Consider the following 12086-nt stretch of genomic DNA (forward strand, 5'->3'; position numbering starts at 1 on the left):
TTCCACTTCTTGATTAGAGTTTGAACGCTGCCGATTGACGTTCTCAATTCCTTGGATATCTTTTTATATCCCTTTCCTGTTTTATTACAGTTCAGCTACATTTTCCCGCAGATCCCTTGGCAATTCTTTTTTTCATTTCCCGTGACTCAGAATCCAGAAACGTCAGTGCAGCACTGGATGGAAGATGCAAGGGTTTGTCAGGAGTCCAAAAACTCATTGACCTTTTATACACACACTAATTGGAAGCCAAGAGATCACAGGTGAGGATGGTGACCTTTAATGGCCATTCAAACCCCTTTGTGTCAACTTGGGTGCGTGTTACCAGGCCAAAATCACTGGGGTATGTAAACTTTTGATCATTTGAGTACTTTCTGTGCTGTACGTTCGGTAAGACCTAGTGAAATGGGTTTCTTGTAGGAGAAGCATATCGGCCTTTACAAGAACGATCTTCTTGAAACGCCTTCCTACGTTTGGTAGGAGAATTAAGGCCCTGAGTGTTGAGAGATCACCCTGCGGTGGGGTGGTACTCATGGTGCACAAGGGTGGTAAGAGCACAGAGATCCCGAATGGCCACCTCACCCCAACCCAGAGCATGGATTCCTGCTTGGAACGGACACGAAGCTCCTCAACATGAACCATTCTGAGATGAAACCTAGTTCTCCAAAAGGGGGAAAGGACACCAAGGCTCCTCAACACGAAGCGTTCCGGGATGAAACCTAGTTCTCCAAAAGGGGGAAAGGACACTGAGGCTCCTCAACACAAAGCGTTCCGGGATGAAACCTAGTTCTCCAAAAGGGGGAAAGGACACCAAGGCTCCTCAACACAAAGCGTTCCGGGATGAAACCTAGTTCTCCAAAAGGGGGAAAGGACACCAAGGCTCCTCAACACAAAGCGTTCCGGGATGAAACCTAGTTCTCCAAAAGGGGGAAAGGACACCAAGGCTCCTCAACACAAAGCGTTCCGGGATGAAACCTAGTTCTCCAAAAGGGGGAAAGGACACCAAGGCTCCTCAACACAAAGCGTTCCGGGATGAAACCTAGTTCTCCAAAAGGGGGAAAGGACACCAAGGCTCCTCAACACAAAGCGTTCCGGGATGAAACCTAGGTGTCCTTTCCCCCTTTTGGAGAACTAGGTTTCATCATGGAACGCTTCATGTTGAGGAACCTTGGTGTCCTTTCCCCCTTTTGGAGAACAAGGCTCCTCAACACGAAGCGTTCCGGGATGAAACCTAGTTCTCCAAAAAGGGGAAAGGATGCCGAGGCTCCTCAACACGAAGCTTTCCGGGATAAAGCCTAGTTCTCCAAAAGGGGGAAAGGATGCAGAGGCTCCTCAACACAAAGCGTTCCGGGATGAAACCTAATTCTTCAAGGGGGGAGAACAAAGTGACAACGGACACAAAGCTCCTCAACATGAACCATTCTGAGATGAAACCTAATTCTCCAAAAGGGGGAAAGGACACTGAGGCTCCTCAACACGAAGCGTTCTGGTATGAAACCTAGTTCTCCAAAAGGGGGAAAGGACACCGAGGCTCCTCAACACGAAGCGTTCCGGGATGAAACCTAGTTCTCCAAAAGGGGGAAAGGACACCGAGGCTCCTCAACACGAAGCATTCCGGGATGAAACCTAGTTCTCCAAAAGGGGAAAGGACACTGAGGCTCCTCAACACGAAGCGTTCCGGGATGAAACCTAGTTCTCCAAAAGGGGGAAAGGACACCAAGGCTCCTCAACGCAAAGCGTTCCGGGATGAAACCTAGTTCTCCAAAAGGGGGATAAGGACACCAAGGCTCCTCAACACGAAGCTTTCCGGGATGAAGCCTAGTTCTCCAAAAGGGGGAAAGGACACCAAGGCTCCTCAACACGAAGCGTTCCGGGATGAAACCTAGTTCTCCAAAAGGGGGAAAGGACACTGAGGCTCCTCAACACGAAGCGTTCCGGGATGAAACCTAGTTCTCCAAAAGGGGGAAAGGACACCAAGGCTCCTCAACACGAAGCGTTCCGGGATGAAACCTAGTTCTCCAAAAGGGGGAAAGGACACTGAGGCTCCTCAACACGAAGCGCTCCGGGATGAAACCTAGTTCTCCAAAAGGGGGAAAGGACACCAAGGCTCCTCAACACGAAGCTTTCCGGGATGAAGCCTAGTTCTCCAAAAGGGGGAAAGGACACCAAGGCTCCTCAACACGAAGCGTTCCGGGATGAAACCTAGTTCTCCAAAAGGGGGAAAGGACACCAAGGCTCCTCAACACAAAGCGTTCCGGGATGAAACCTAGTTCTCCAAAAGGGGGAAAGGACACCAAGGCTCCTCAACACAAAGCGTTCCGGGATGAAACCTAGGTGTCCTTTCCCCCTTTTGGAGAACTAGGTTTCATCATGGAACGCTTCATGTTGAGGAGCCTTGGTGTCCTTTCCCCCTTTTGGAGAACAAGGCTCCTCAACACGAAGCGTTCCGGGATGAAACCTAGTTCTCCAAAAAGGGGAAAGGATGCCGAGGCTCCTCAACACGAAGCTTTCCGGGATAAAGCCTAGTTCTCCAAAAGGGGGAAAGGATGCAGAGGCTCCTCAACACAAAGCGTTCCGGGATGAAACCTAATTCTTCAAGGGGGGAGAACAAAGTGACAACGGACACAAAGCTCCTCAACATGAACCATTCTGAGATGAAACCTAATTCTCCAAAAGGGGGAAAGGACACTGAGGCTCCTCAACACGAAGCGTTCTGGTATGAAACCTAGTTCTCCAAAAGGGGGAAAGGACTCCGAGGCTCCTCAACACGAAGCGTTCCGGGATGAAACCTAGTTCTCCAAAAGGGGGAAAGGACACCAAGGCTCCTCAACGCAAAGCGTTCCGGGATGAAACCTAGTTCTCCAAAAGGGGGAAAGGACACCAAGGCTCCTCAACACAAAGCTTTCCGGGGATTAGCCTAGTTCTCCAAAAGGAGAAAAGGATGCAGAGGCTCCTCAACACGAAGCGTTCCGGGATGAAACCTAATTCTTCAAGGGGGGGAGAACAAAGTGAGAGAAAAAGTAAAAAATAGAGAAGAGAAGACATAAGGACAAGCACACAAATACTACAGCCAGGGGAGAAAAGGAGATCCCCAGGGTGGGGAGGGGGGGGGTTGTACCCTGAACCGGAGTTGTGCAAACAATTGGGCCAAAAGCCTGAAACATCTGAGAATTGGCTCATCCACCCGGCCAGGCCTTAGCCTACTAAGCATAGGAAACGTGGAACAATAAAACCTGAAACAGTTTATATTGTGATGACATCTATAACCTAGTCCGTGAGTGACTTCTTAAAGCGGAGTTCCAGCCAAAATATGACTTTTAAGATGGGTGGCTACCCAGTATGCACCTGCCGATCTCACGCATGTGCAGTGCAATTTTGGTCAGCTTGCCATGCCAAGCTGAGCAAGATTTTCCATAGACGCCAATGATGAATGTTACGGGAGCCGTGCCATGCCAAGCAAGATTTACCATAGACGCCAATGATGAATGTTACAGGAGCCGTGCCATGCCATGCCGAGCAAGATTTACCATAGACGCCAATGATGAATGTTACGGGAGCCGTGCCATGCCAAGCTGAGCAAGATTTTCCATAGACGCCAATGATGAATGTTACGGGAGCCGTGCCATGCCAAGCTGAGCAAGATTTTCCATAGACGCCAATGATGAATGTTACGGGAGCCGTGCCATGCCAAGCTGAGCAAGATTTTCCATCGACGCCAATGATGAATGTTACGGGAGCCGTGCCATGCCAAGCTGAGCAAGATTTTCCATAGACGCCAATGATGAATGTTACGGGAGCCGTGCCAAGCTGAGCAAGAATTTCCATAGACGCCTCTCCTGGCCATACGTGGGTGCAGCGGCCCCTTAAGTGTGGTAGACAGAGGCAGCGGATATGGGAAGCTCCGGGGTCCCAGTGCAGAGCTCTATTCGGCCCGCTCTGAGCCATCTTGGATCCCGCGCGCATGCACACTCTTTCTTCCTTTCTATTTTTTAATTGCTGCTGATGAGTAATTGGTTGTTAAGGAAGCGGCATCCGGCTTTCTGGCCCGTTCCTTAACAACCAGGTATTCTTCACACACACAATTCGACTCGGTTGATCAATTTTCGACCAATTCGCATCCAAATCTTTCTGGGAATTTGTTCGAAAATAAAGAAACTAAATATTTTTTTCCCCCGTTCTGCACACGTCTATCGACTTTGTAGAGCACAAACAGAAACGATCACATTGGCCAAAGTCGCGACGAGGTCACGTAAAGTCGCAATGCAAATCGCGCCATTTATAAGTTGCAACAAGTGTGAATGGTCTCTAAAAAAAAAAAACTCCTACCTGACATCTCCTGTGATATCTGCAGGTCGCCCACCAACCACGAGACTACTCTCTGCCCAACGCCACCTGGAGCCCCGACACCAAGAGACTGTACGAGGAGCTTTGCCATGACCAGAGCTGGAGGAGACTTCCCTCCTACAAAGCCACCATCCATCACCGAGACGGTGAGAGATAACAGTGTGTGACTGTGGTGGTGGGGGGGGGGGAGGGGACATTTCTAGAGTGTAAAATTTTTGTTTGCGATTCCAACCCCCCCCCCCCCACATCATTCATCCCGACTTCCACATCTTTCACCTTGCATTCTGCACCAGCCACCCTCATTCCTTTCCCCTTCCTACCTCCCACCATCATCCAATCCATCCCTCACTCCACCCCGACCTCCAGCCACGCCGAGGAGGAGGGGTTGGCACCACCATACACGCTGGTCCAGCACCCTCCACTGCCTTCACTAGACAAGGATAAAAAAACAATGGGTGCGGACACACAGACTTGACAGCCACACTGACTGGGAGACCACAGACTGGGGGGGGGGACACTGACACCATAGCTGGCCTCACAGACACCGGTTCTGACGGGACAGAGGCACTGGGATTCCCTGGTACAACCTCCGCCAACCCAGACTCTTCTCTATCCAGACCAGAAGAATTCCTCCACCAACTCTGGCTTATTGTGCAAAGCCTCAGGGGCACCGGCTATAAGATTGACCAACCTTGTTACATTTAATGATGTTTCAGTCCCTCGCCAGATGCCCACAGTTCCATGGCACAAAGAGCACTTTTGTTCTGGGCATTTAGAGGAGACATGTCCCTTGACTCCACATTTATGGCACACCTTAGGTTGACCAGGGTAGAAGACGGTAATTCTAGCTCTACCAATCAAGGCAGAGGGCGGCAAATGCTGGACCACATCTCCACACACACTCTCAACCTCATCGACACCGACCCCCCCACCCGTACAGATTCCTCTATAATCCACAATATTTTTTATTTTTATTTTTTTGGGGACACGTTTCACCAAACCTCTTCAACGAGACCCATAAATCCTTGGGGGGTATAGACTTATTCCTTGTCAGGCTAGTCAATTTTTTTTTTTTTTAAGGGCTGTCGCCCCTTCCAGTCCGGCTGTTCCCCCATATACACACTCAAACCGCTCCCAAAACGGATCCGGAGATTCTGGACGCACAAATGACAAATCGTATTCAAAGGAACCCGGCCGGACTGATAAGAGCATAAATATCATCAGTCTTAAATCCCATGGCTAGGATCTTATCCATAACCACCCTCCTGATAGGTGGAATACCTCCTCCTTCCCACCTGAGCTGTACCACATTCCCACGTTTAATAGAGGAGGGTGCGTTAGGTGAAAGTCGCACAACTGGCTCCCTTCCACCACCAGCAGCATGACCTTGTCCCGACACAGCCTTAGCATAATTCCTAGCTGGGACAGATGACACATTAACTGGTTGCATAGGAATATTAACAGGCTGCATAGGAACCTCTGAAATCTGGTTTGGTAAATTACCCACGACCAGGCATGTACTGGCCATCGGGACTACCGGGAGTTTCCCGGTGGGCCGATGGCTCAGTGGGCCACTCTGATGTAAGGGGGCTGCTGATGGGACACTCTGATGTAAGGGGGGTGGTAATGGGGACACTCTGTTGTAAGGCGGCTAGTAATGGGACATTCAGATGTAAGGGAGTGCTGATGGCACATTCAAAATGTAAGTGGGCCGGTCTGGATGAAATCCAGGGCCAAATTTCTGTCCCAGTCCAGCCCTGCCCACGACTTGATCCTCCCTCCTCCCTTCCAGCACAATAGTCCCGCTCACCATAGTCCCAGAAGTACCGCAGATACCAGCAATCCCATCATCAAGTAAAGTCTTCTGTTTAGAAAAATCACCAGCTGTTTCAGCATTCATACGGCTCTCCTGCTCTGCAGTTTCAATGTTCATGGGACATTCCTGCTCTGCACTGTTAGGTCCCCTCGCAGCCAGCTAATCCTGCATTCAATGCTAATTACAAAGATCTGTTGGCAGGTGCAATCTCAGGAAAAGTCCTCCACACACTGAGAGAGATTTTCAGCAAGCACTGCTTTATCACGATCCTCATCTGATGAGTCGGTGCGGCTCAAGGGAAATTAAGTTTCAGTAATGGCCTGCAGCAATCCGCCACTTTCCTCGACCTCCTCCTGAGATGAGCCAAGGCTGCTGGGGAGGGAGGGGGGCAGATACTGACCCAGACATGACAGATCCTGAGACGGGTAGTACTGGGGCCTCCATGTGAAGCCACTTCCTTACCTCCCCCACCCCATCCATACCGTCGTCGTTGCTCTGGCATCCACCCTCTGGCTGGTACTGGCACAGGCATTTTCCTTCATCTGTTGGAATCTCTCCTCATTCTTCGACTTCTCCTGCTTTTTCAATGCCTCTTCCAGAGACTTCCCTCTTACTGTTTCCAGACTTGCTATGCAGGGATTTCTTTTTCCTGAGATCTCCTTTCATGACAGCAAGTTTCTGTTCCTCCTTGGCAATGCGGCAAAGTCTGTTCACCACTTTATCCTGGAAGACTGTTAAGAACTCCTCTTGCATAGGGACAGGCCCAGGATCCATTGCAGCTTGGAGTAGGCCTTAGTGCCTCTGGGGAGCCTCCACCTTCATCTCCCCCCCCACCCACTGCATGGTGGTTGGGGGAGAAGCCTGCAGGACAGGCCCAGGCTTGATGTTTCCTCCAACGTAGAGCAAAGCAGAGTGAGCCAACAGCACCTTGCAAAACATCATCCTCCTGTGATCTCTGTACAGCACTGTGGTATATGTCAGAGCTATATAAATGTATAATAATAATAGTGTGTGACTGTGGGGGAGGGGACATTAGAGTGTAAGCTCCTCTGGTGACCTCTGTACAGGTTTGGTTCCGGAGGGAGACAGGAAAACTCGCCTCTTCACCAGGAACCTTGACCAAGATGGAGTCGGCTTTGAGTATTCTATGTTCTATAACCAGGCGGAGAAGAGGATGATCTGCATATTCCAGCCCGGGCCCTATCTGGAGGGCCCCCGAGGGTGAGCGTTCTTTTCTTCTTTTGTCCAGCTTGTCTTACTCAGAATCCTCCTTCCTTTTTTTTTTTTTTTTCTTGGCCATCCTGTTCCGCTTGCACCTCTCATGTCCCCTTTGCCTTCTTCTAGGTACACACACGGAGGTTGCATCGCCACCATCATAGACGCCACCGTGGGGACTGGAACCTTGTACACCTGCGGACCGGCTATGACAGCCAACCTGAACATCAACTATCGGAAGTAAGTGCCCAGGGTGGGAGGACCTACCTGACTAATGTACATTGAATGGAGGAAGACTTCCACACTACATAGATTTTCAGAGAAATCCAGAAGGTTATAGAAGGTTCCTTCCATAGGAGATGTGATTCCAGTTGGCCCGGGAAAGAATGATGATAATGGGGAGACCCGGGGGAGGGGGGGGGGATTAAAACAGTTTATTGATGTTCTGAAGCTGTGGTAGCGGAGAGGTGTAATGAGGTTCTCTTTGTGTCTGTAGTCCGATTCCTCTGGGATCCACAGTCCTCGTAGACAGCCGAGTGGAGAAGGTAGAAGGCCGCAAAGTCTACAGCAGCTGCCGGGTCCGCAGTCATGATGAGGCTGTGCTGCACAACGAGGCCACCGGTGAGGACTACTGCTGGGAAATCTTCATTCTAACTCTATTCCTTCCTCTTCTGTCCCTGCCATCGCCCCTCCCCCGACTTTCTCATTGCCCTCCCCTGTCTCTTCCTTTGCTCCTCCCTTGCCTATCCTACCTCTTCTCCCCTCTAAGCCCCACCCCTCACCCTTTTTCTTTCCTCCACTGCAACTCCCGTCACTCCCTGCTTCTCTCATCGCTTCTTTCCTGCCTTTTTCATCGCTCCTCCCCTGTTTATCCTATTGCCCCTCCCACTCCTCCCTCCCCTGCCCCTCCCGTTGCTCCCTCCCCTGCCTCTCCCGTGGCGTCCGTCCCCCTGCCTCTCCCGTGGCGTCCGTCCCCCTGCCTCTCCCGTGGCGTCCGTCCCCCTGCCTCTCCCGTGGCGTCCGTCCCCCTGCCTCTCCAGTTGCTCGCCCCCCCCTCCCCTGCCTGTTTAGTCGCCCCCCCCCTCCCCTGCCTGTTTAGTCGCCCCCCCTCCTCCCCTGCCTGTTTAGTCGCCCCCCCCCCTCCCCTGCCTGTTTAGTCGCCCCCCCCTCCTCCCCTGCCTGTTTAGTCGCCCCCCCCTCCTCCCCTGCCTGTTTAGTCGCCCCCCCTCCTCCTGCCTGTTCAGTCGCTCGGCCCCCTCCTCCCCTGCCTGTTTAGTCGCCCCCTCCTCCCCTGCCTGTTTAGTCGCCCCCTCCTCCCCTGCCTGTTTAGTCGCCCCCTCCTCCCCTGCCTGTTTAGTCGCCCCCTCCTCCCCTGCCTGTTTAGTCGCCCCCCCCTCCTCCCCTGCCTGTTTGGTCGCCCCCTCCTCCCCTGCCTGTTTAGTCGCCCCCCCCTCCTCCCCTGCCTGTTTAGTCGCCCCCCCCCTCCTCCCCTGCCTGTTTAGTCGCCCCCCCCTCCCCCCCTGCCTGTTTAGTCGCCCCCCCTCCTCCCCTGCCTGTTTAGTCGCCCCCCCTCCTCCCCTGCCTGTTTAGTCGCCCCCCCCTCCTCCCCTGCCTGTTTAGTCGCCCCCCCCCTCCTCCCCTGCCTGTTTAGTCGCCCCCCCCTCCTCCCCTGCCTGTTTAGTCGCCCCCCCCTCCTCCCCTGCCTGTTTAGTCGCCCCCCCCTCCTCCCCTGCCTGTTTAGTCGCCCCCCCTCCTCCCCTGCCTGTTTAGTCGCCCCCCCTCCTCCCCTGCCTGTTTAGTCGCCCCCCCCCCCTCCTCCCCTGCCTGTTTAGTCGCCCCCCCCCCCTCCTCCCCTGCCTGTTTAGTCGCCCCCCCCTCCTCCCCTGCCTGTTTAGTCGCCCCCCCCCTCCTCCCCTGCCTGTTTAGTCGCCCCCCCCTCCTCCCCTGCCTGTTTAGTCACCCCCCCCTCCTCCCCTGCCTGTTTAGTCGCCCCCCCCTCCTCCCCTGCCTGTTTAGTCGCCCCCCCCTCCTCCCCTGCCTGTTTAGTCGCCCCCCCTCCTCCCCTGCCTGTTTAGTCGCCCCCCCCTCCTCCCCTGCCTGTTTAGTCGCCCCCTCCTCCTCCCCTGCCTGTTTAGTCGCCCCCCCTCCTCCCCTGCCTGTTTAGTCGCCCCCCCTCCTCCCCTGCCTGTTTAGTCGCCCCCCCTCCTCCCCTGCCTGTTTAGTCGCCCCCCCTCCTCCCCTGCCTGTTTAGTCGCCCCCCCTCTCCTGCCTGTTCAGTCGCTCGGCCCCCTCCTCCCCTGCCTGTTTAGTCGCCCCCCCTCCTCCCCTGCCTGTTTAGTCGCCCCCCCTCCTCCCCTGCCTGTTTAGTCGCCCCCCCCCCCCTCTCCTGCCTGTTTAGTGGCCCCCCCTCCTGCCTGTTTAGTGGCCCCCCCCTCTCCTGCCTGTTTAGTGGCCCCCCCCTCTCCTGCCTGTTTAGTGGCCCCCCCCTCTCCTGCCTGTTTAGTGGCCCCCCCCTCTCCTGCCTGTTTAGTGGCCCCCCCCTCTCCTGCCTGTTTAGTCGCCCCCCCCCTCCTCTCCTGCCTGTTTAGTCGCCCCCCCTCCTCTCCTGCCTGTTTAGTCGCCCCCCCCTCCTCCCCTGCCTGTTTAGTGGCCCCCCCCCCTCTCCTGCCTGTTTAGTGGCCCCCCCCCTCTCCTGCCTGTTTAGTGGCCCCCCCCCTCTCCTGCCTGTTTAGTGGCCCCCCCCCCTCTCCTGCCTGTTTAGTGGCCCCCCCCCCTCTCCTGCCTGTTTAGTGGCCCCCCCCCTCTCCTGCCTGTTTAGTGGCCCCCCCCTCTCCTGCCTGTTTAGTCGCCCCCCCCCCCCTGCCTGTTTAGTCGCCCCTCCTGCCTCTCTTGCTCCCTCAATGTCACTTCTGTTATTCCTCCTCCACCCCCTCCTGTGCTATCACTGATAATTCTCCTCTTGTTTCCCCTTCCAGGTTTGTTCATTACGGTGACCCCGAGAGAAGCTGAAGCCAAACTATAAATATTTGTACATTTCTGACACCCGGAAGTATTCACTTTTTTTTTTTTTAATTAATTTTTTTCTCATCTTCCACCGCAAGCCTGTCGCCGGTATGGCAGATCCTCTTCTATCGGTTGGCAGCACCACTTTGTACTGTAGTGTATCCCGTCTGCCACTAGTGGGCGGCAGATCCTGTACTGTAGTGTATCCTGTCTGCCACTAGTGGGGGGCAGATCCTGTACTGTAGTGTATCCTGTCTGCCACTAGTGGGCGGCAGATCCTGTACTGTAGTGTATCCTGTCTGCCACTAGTGGGCGGCAGATCCTGTACTGTAGTGTATCCTGTCTGCCACTAGTGGGGGGGGCAGATCCTGTACTGTAGTGTATCCTGTCTGCCACTAGTGGGGGGGGCAGATCCTGTACTGTAGTGTATCCTGTCTGCCACTAGTGGGGGGGGCAGATCCTGTACTGTAGTGTATCCTGTCTGCCACTAGTGGGGGGGGCAGATCCTGTACTGTAGTGTATCCTGTCTGCCACTAGTGGGGGGGGGCAGATCCTGTACTGTAGGACCTCCTGGGAGGTGTTTTCTAGAGGCCAACTCCAAGTAATGTTCTCACACGCCCTCCTCTGTACTGTAGACCGGTTCTCGAAATGGGAGCCCCCTCTGGGTCCAATAAACCACCCCCCCCCCCATATGCCTCAGTCTGTTGGCACTCTACCTCACTATGGGTGCCCCCTGAAGACGGCGCTGCTGAACAGGGACTTCGTCAGGAAACTTGACATTCTATATCTGCATTCATTGTAATATTGTGTGTCTTGTTATTTATTACTTTAATTTATTACTATTATTAGTTATCCCATTGACTGGATTCGTAGGATATTGAAGGATTTCTATTTCATATGTTGTTTCCAAATACTTCCGAAGAAGCATTAGGACCTTTCCGAACAAAACTCACAATAGAAATGTCAATAAAGTTTTCTTTCTTTTGAAGGTTGTGGCTCTGGGGGGGTTCCTTTTTTTGCTGTTTTTGTTTTATTTTTATATACTGGATTTGGCTTTCCTGGCGGTGCCACCGAGGGGGGAAAGTGACAGGTTCTCTTTACTGGCTCCCTGTGATCCTCATACATTCCCAGTCACATCTTATGGAGCTGTGGAGTCTCCCCTTGCACCCCCCCCCCCCCCCACCATGTGACAGCATAGGGTACCTTGGTAGCCAATCAGGAAGCACCAGCAGTCTCAAATGGGATGATGGGTATGGGTCACATGTTCCCCCGTACCCCTCCCCCCCTTGCTGGGTTATCCTCCTGAAATCTGAACATAAGGGGGCCCTATAAGGAACTTTACTTAACCACTTGCTTACTGGGCACTTAAACCCCCCTCCTGCCCAGACCAATTTTCAGCTTTCGGCGCTGATGCACTTTGAATGACAATTACGCGGTCATACAACACTGTACCCAAATGACATTTTTATCATTTTTTTCCCCACAAATAGAGCTTTCTTTTGGTGGTATTTAGTTACAGTTGGGAGGTTTATTTTTTGCTAAACAAACAAAAAAGATGCAAAAAAAAAAAAATCATGTTTAATAGTTTGTTATAAAATGTTGCAAACAGGTCATTTTTCTCCTTCATTGAAATGCGCTGATGAGGCGGCACTGGTGGGCACTGATGAGGCGGCACTGGTGGGCACTGATAGGCTGCACTGGTGGGCACTGA

At 53.2% G+C, this 12086-nt stretch overlaps 1 protein-coding gene across 2 annotated transcripts in view; it reads left to right on the top strand.

Annotated features, from left to right (window-relative positions):
- LOC143942568 (acyl-coenzyme A thioesterase THEM4-like) overlaps positions 1–11363 on the top strand; it is a 15697-nt gene extending 4334 nt beyond the window's left edge. For both annotated transcript variants that reach the window (XM_077463920.1, XM_077463919.1), the window contains exons 3-7: positions 4349–4487; positions 7225–7378; positions 7502–7612; positions 7869–7993; positions 10348–11363. In XM_077463920.1, the coding sequence (XP_077320046.1) occupies positions 4349–4487; positions 7225–7378; positions 7502–7612; positions 7869–7993; positions 10348–10394 (576 nt within the window). In that variant the 3' untranslated portion in view covers positions 10395–11363. The remainder of the gene's footprint in view (positions 1–4348; positions 4488–7224; positions 7379–7501; positions 7613–7868; positions 7994–10347) is intronic.
- The last annotated feature ends 723 nt before the right edge of the window (positions 11364–12086 follow it).

Source organism: Lithobates pipiens, unplaced genomic scaffold (assembly GCF_037356315.1).
Source record: "Lithobates pipiens isolate NorthernLeopardFrog02 unplaced genomic scaffold, aLitPip1_a1.2 Scaffold_30, whole genome shotgun sequence".
NCBI lineage: Eukaryota > Metazoa > Chordata > Amphibia > Anura > Ranidae > Lithobates > Lithobates pipiens.